This window comes from Camelina sativa, chromosome 4 (assembly GCF_000633955.1).
Source record: "Camelina sativa cultivar DH55 chromosome 4, Cs, whole genome shotgun sequence".
Lineage (NCBI taxonomy): Eukaryota > Viridiplantae > Streptophyta > Magnoliopsida > Brassicales > Brassicaceae > Camelina > Camelina sativa.
Window position 1 is genome coordinate 12113369 of NC_025688.1, and position 5588 is coordinate 12118956.

At 34.0% G+C, this 5588-nt stretch overlaps 1 protein-coding gene across 1 annotated transcript; it reads right to left on the reverse strand.

The window, feature by feature from the left end:
* On the reverse strand, positions 600 to 2311 carry LOC104780332 (putative F-box/LRR-repeat protein At3g44810). The gene is made up of 3 exons (XM_019244615.1): positions 1269 to 2311; positions 1037 to 1183; positions 600 to 955 (listed from the first exon to the last, which is right to left on the reverse strand). Exons 1-3 carry the CDS (start codon positions 2202 to 2204, stop codon positions 689 to 691), a joined length of 1350 nt encoding a protein of 449 aa, XP_019100160.1. The 5' UTR covers positions 2205 to 2311; the 3' UTR covers positions 600 to 688.

A 5588-nucleotide genomic window follows, 5' to 3' on the forward strand; every position in this document is an offset into this window, starting at 1 on the left:
ATTTTAAAATTCAATTAATATTACAAAGTTTTTTATTTAATTTAATATGAGTAATTAAATTGTTTAATAAAATTTTATATATTTCATTTAATAAATTTATTATATTTCTAACTAATTTTTAAAAATGCAGTCATTGTATTTAAAAATACATACTGTAGGTTCAAACACAACTATATCTATGTGTAGATCCTAACTGTAGTTATTTACTTATCCATATCCCAAAAAATCACAAAGGTCTTTTCCAAAACCCTATTAACTTTATGGTAAGAGTCTTCAAAGCTTTTTCCTTATGCCTACGTTGCACAACTGTGTCTTGAGATCATCTATGTTCCTAAATCATCATACTGAACATTTATGCTACCCAAATCCACCACTGTTCGTAGTCACTCATCAAACTGTTAGCAAAAATTTATGCACAAACACAGATTCATGCAAACGGAGAGCGAAAATTACCAGTTACTGTAAGGTTATAGACTTTGGCATAGAGGAGTAGCTAGGAAGAAGCCATAGAATTAATAATCAAGAAATATATTAAGAATAATATTCTTTAAAAGAAAGATACTTATAAAAGGAACAATAGTTGTTCAAGAAGCCATAGTTTAAGGACCAGCATAAATTATTAAAACATAAGACATATAGAACAACATATAGATGATAAGGATGATGATGCTGCTGCTGCTGATGATGATCAAACAAATTGCATCGTGAGAGTGGATGAGGCTCTCGGAAGCTTCAACAGATCCTCTGTGAGTTGCACCCTTTTGGAGTCAACCAATGTCATTGAAAAGTGGACTTGCAGCAATTGAAGGCGCTCCATTTTCAGTAGGAAGTGGCTGACATGCTTCAGCTCGTTTTCAGTTCCTTGATAACACGTGATACCCAAGAAGTTTATCTTGTTAGTCTGTGGAATGGGGATTCCATCAAACTCATGTCCATACGTGCAAGGGTACAGAGCCTGAAGTATTAACATAAGAGACCACTTTAATTTAGTTTCATGCCATAGTCATATATATAAAGTAAGATTTTTGCTTCTTACCGAGAGGATTAGACATTTTAGGTTTGGAGAATTCTTTAGCACAAGTGGCAGTAGCTCTTTCCAAACTTTTTCTTTGTTACCAAAAAACACCAACTCAAGGAGGTTCTTGAATACAGGTAGCCCACCTTTGCAGCATTCCGAAATCACCTGAAACACACACACACAGTATGTTATTTTTGTTGTATAAGTTCTAACCGAATGATAATGTGACCATGCACACAACGAAACTGACCTCAGTAGCAGAAAATGTCAATTGAAGCTTCTTGACGTTGCGTATCCCATTCATGAGAACCGTCACATTCGGTTCAAATGGCTCATCACATTCTTCAGGTTCTAGGAAATGAAGATCCAGCGTAGCTTTGACAAGTGAATCCAAATTACAACGATGATACTTACGCCGAGCATAATCAGCATAGAAGAGGTCGACAAGATTTGGTGCATCAAGTGAAATGAATTCGAACAGATGAACATCTTCAGCGCATTTAGAGATGATAGAAAGTCTCTTAAGGGTTTTGCTGGAAATGATTTCTGGTGTTCCAAAAAAATACTTGTGGTGTATGGTTAAGTCCTCAAGTGCAGGGCAACCAGCAAGAAGCACATCAGAAAACTCGGTTCCCATAAACCAAACTGAATGAAGGAACATAATCTTAAGTACTGGAAGAAACGTATCAGAAGGAACACAGTCGATGCAAAATTCTTTTCCCAATATTAGCTTCACCAATGTTTTGCTGACGAATAAATTGGATGGCAAACGAGTCCGCATATGAAATGTTAAGCATAGCTGCAGCTCAGAGACACCTCGGTCCAGGGTATTTATTATCCAGCCGTCAACATGATCCTCGCCAGGTTCCTCTCCACATTTGAGTGACAACTTGTTGATAGGTTGAGCGCCTTGCAAAGCCAATGTTCTGTCCACAAAATTCCTGAAACTCTCATTGATTTCGTCCATATCATCTTCACCTACTTCTTCCGGGTTCAAAAAGTCGGAGTCGTCAAAGTCGAGATTCTGCCGGACAGCAAACAAAGTCCTCCACCTCTTGGCGAGAACAGAAGTTGAAGCGGCCTGTTTGGTTGGAAGGAAGGACAAGATTTCGACAAGAAGTTCGTCTGGAAGACAATCCCATGAAGCCATAGAGACAGAACCCATCCCTAGTTGTACCTGAAACATGAAAATTGAGGTCTATCACTAATTAACACATTCCAGCAACCACCAATATGCCACAAGTATGTAAAGGACAACACACTTTAGAGAAAATGGAATATTCCGACAACCTAGACAAAAATCAAAATTGACACCAAAAAACGGAAGATAAGGAGATGGTTTCTACACAGACAAATAGATACAGTTTCCATATTGAAAAAAATTACATTAGAGAGAGACTTTAAGATTCCTTAAACAAAGCTACTAGGCCAAAGCTTTCAGGTTCAATTTAAACACCAAAACCCTAAAATTTCAAGCTTTCTCTCCAAGAGACATAAAAATAAATTCATCAACAATTGAAAACGAACTCAAGGATACTTACACGAACAACAACTTCTTCTCAATTTCTCATTTCTCAAGGTTTAGTTTTGAGAATTTTTGTCTCTTTTTTTTTCTGTGGTCTTGATTGGTTTTTAGGATGTTATAAGGTGGATGATAATGGAGCTTATCAGTAATTGGATAGGTTATCACTTAACTCATCACCTTATTGGCTATAACTAGGTAAGAATTTGTGTAAAGATGCCATGTGGGAAAATTTGTATTTTCTTCTGATTTAGGTAACTTTAGTGATTTAATTATATATATATATATAATTAGATTATACTCCCTCCGTTTCAAAATATAAGATGTTTTGAGTGAAAGCATGCAGATTAAGAAATAACCATTTCAAAAAAGTTCAACCAATCATAAACAAGACTGCATAAAATAAATAATAAGAAAATATAAAAATAATCTAAAAATTACTTAAAAAGTGGAAAGCATCTTATATTATGAAACAAAGAAAAACCTCTAAAACATCATATATTATGAAAGATTATAAAGTGTAAATGGCAAGATAGATAGTTCAAATAATAGGTAGAGAAAAATCTACAATGGTGATTTCTGTGTTGCTGTTATATATAATAAACCTTTAAATTTGATATTAGGTAGAGTTATCATTGGCATAACTTCAGTGTATCCTATGTTTGATTTTATTTCCTTGATGCTGAAGAAATATTGGTATAGTTTGATTTTGTGGATCCTATTGTCACGGGTCAGGGGACAGGGGCTAGCTGGGGTAGAAGATGGGACGCAGGAAATAACAAGAGAATAGCCCAAAACCTATTTTGTGTGTTTTGTGTTTCTTGTGAGAGAAGCAACATCATTCCCAGAGTGGAAAAGACTTCAAATCTAATTCATATAAGGACTAGGAGACTTTGGAGCTAATAAATATAAGTGCAGAGGGTTCACAATAGATCATCACAACATAGGAAGCTACTGAGAGAGAGGGTTTTCGGGTTGTTTCGACTTGGGAAATATATGGTTGTCTTCACCGTATTTAATTGTCATTTCGAGGTAGTACTCGGAAGCAGGGCAGAGGGTATGGAAGGAAACTAAGTGTGTTGAGGTGAACTTTACTTGAGCGTCACAACAGAATCTCGTAGCTGTAAGGAAAGTATACGTGTCCAAAATAATTTCTTATTAGTGTTTTACGAATTTTCATAATCCATATGCTAACATCTCCCATTTCCGACACCAGCAAAAAATGCAAATATACACTAACATAGTAGTTCTTCTAAAACTCTCTCTCGGAATTTACTAATACACATATACTTAAACATGTAAGTAACATCATACATATATTCAGTTCTTACATACCCATAAGAAATGTGATACACACAACACTACTTTACTTGAGTGTCAGCAAGTAGACTAATGGGCACAATAGACCACCAACAAGACTTATCTTTCTATCGTTTATCTAAAGAGGTCAAGCCTACCTACCTAAATTCACCACTAGTTCCAGTGAGCATATACTTACTCTCCTTAGAAGTTTACGAAAATTCTATGGCTCAACCATTAAACACATACTTAGCAAAGAGAATAACCGCAATACCAACCCATGAACAAAACAAAGCATCAGATAAACCTTATGAAGGTGAAACTTTATCATTTATGTTCTTAATATCACCATAGCAAGAACCACTAGTTGAATCCAGCATTTTTCCTACTTCTCAGAGAGTTTCACAACAAATTCTATGGTCTAATGATCAAATACATACTTATCAAAGACGTCAGAGGAGATACCAAAGTCAGGAAAAAAGCAAAGCATCAAAGAATAATCAAATGCTATATACCTTATGCAAGGTGGAACTTCAGGTCAGCAACAACCACAGTGATATCACTTTTTCAACCCTGATTTGCAAAACCTGCAAAATCGAAATCCCTGAAAGAACATACATCTTCTGTACTATCTCTATTAAATGGTTTAGATATGAGTATGTAACAGGCATGAGTTCGTTTTTTCCCATGTCAAGATCCAAATTTTCTCATGAACAAACCAAACAGTTTCTAAACACTTCTTTTCTGAGCATATTTTGAATGATATGGCGAGCAAAGAGTTGCGAAAGCTGAAAATGGAGCGAGGGATTTACCATTTGTTTCCTTCTCTGTGAAACTCAGAGACTTTGGCAGCAGGTGCCATAGTGGAGGAAGATGGAAGCCAGCACCAAACAAAAATGATTTTTAGTTATGTTTCAATTTATATTTGAAGTTAGAGAAGATAACCCTGATACGGAAGCTTCGTCCTAAGGTTTTTGGAAATTTTTGGAAGTGTAAAGAAGCACAAAACAAAGGCGATTTCGAAAGGAAATAAATTTATTTGAATGCATTTTAGAAGCGCGCAGATATTTTATGATTCTAGATTGGAAGCGTTTTAAAAAAAAAAAATTGAAACCATGTGAATCTTTTATATATTTTCACTGAACTAGAAAACCACAATTAATTAGTTTAAAAGTTATAAAGAAATGTGAATCTTTGTCTTTCTTCTCTAAGAATATGACAGTTGTATATTATTAGAATATTATAAATTATGTTGTATTTGTGGAGTTGATGAATCTCATGAAAAGAAGAATGAAAATAATGTTTAAAATCTTTGATCTAATATTTTAGTTTTATCTATGCATGGTTGAGTTAACTACCAAATATATCTTAAGTATTATCAGTTTCTTAGTCGTCTATACTGCCTTCGCAGGACACTAGTGATTGATAACTTTACTTTTTGCTTAACTATTTACTGCTCGTTTTGTATATATATATATATAAAGTTAATTTTTCTCTCTTCTCCTTCCACATCATCATTCATCTAATCAATATTTATTTTTGTTTTTGCATAAAAAACTATTTTAAATAGTAGGGTTTGAACCCAAGTTACGCATGGGTTTATTTGATATATTTTGATAAATATTATATATGATTGATTACGGTAATAAAATATTATCTCATAAAAAAATTAAAATTAGTACTAAGGAAAAAAAATTAAATTTCAGATACACAATTTTTTAAAATATAAAAATCAGTTGTGTTATAAAA

Excerpts from the sequence above, each read along its gene's own strand:
- LOC104780332 (XM_019244615.1), bottom strand. The coding sequence starts at position 2,204 with ATGTTTCAGGTACAACTAGGGATGGGTTCTGTCTCTATGGCTTCATGG. Across the intron at positions 1,184-1,268 it reads TGACATTTTCTGCTACTGAG|GTGATTTCGGAATGCTGCAA; the intron begins GTCAGTTTCGTT and ends TGTGTGTTTCAG. Across the intron at positions 956-1,036 it reads TAAAATGTCTAATCCTCTCG|GCTCTGTACCCTTGCACGTA; the intron begins GTAAGAAGCAAA and ends TTAATACTTCAG.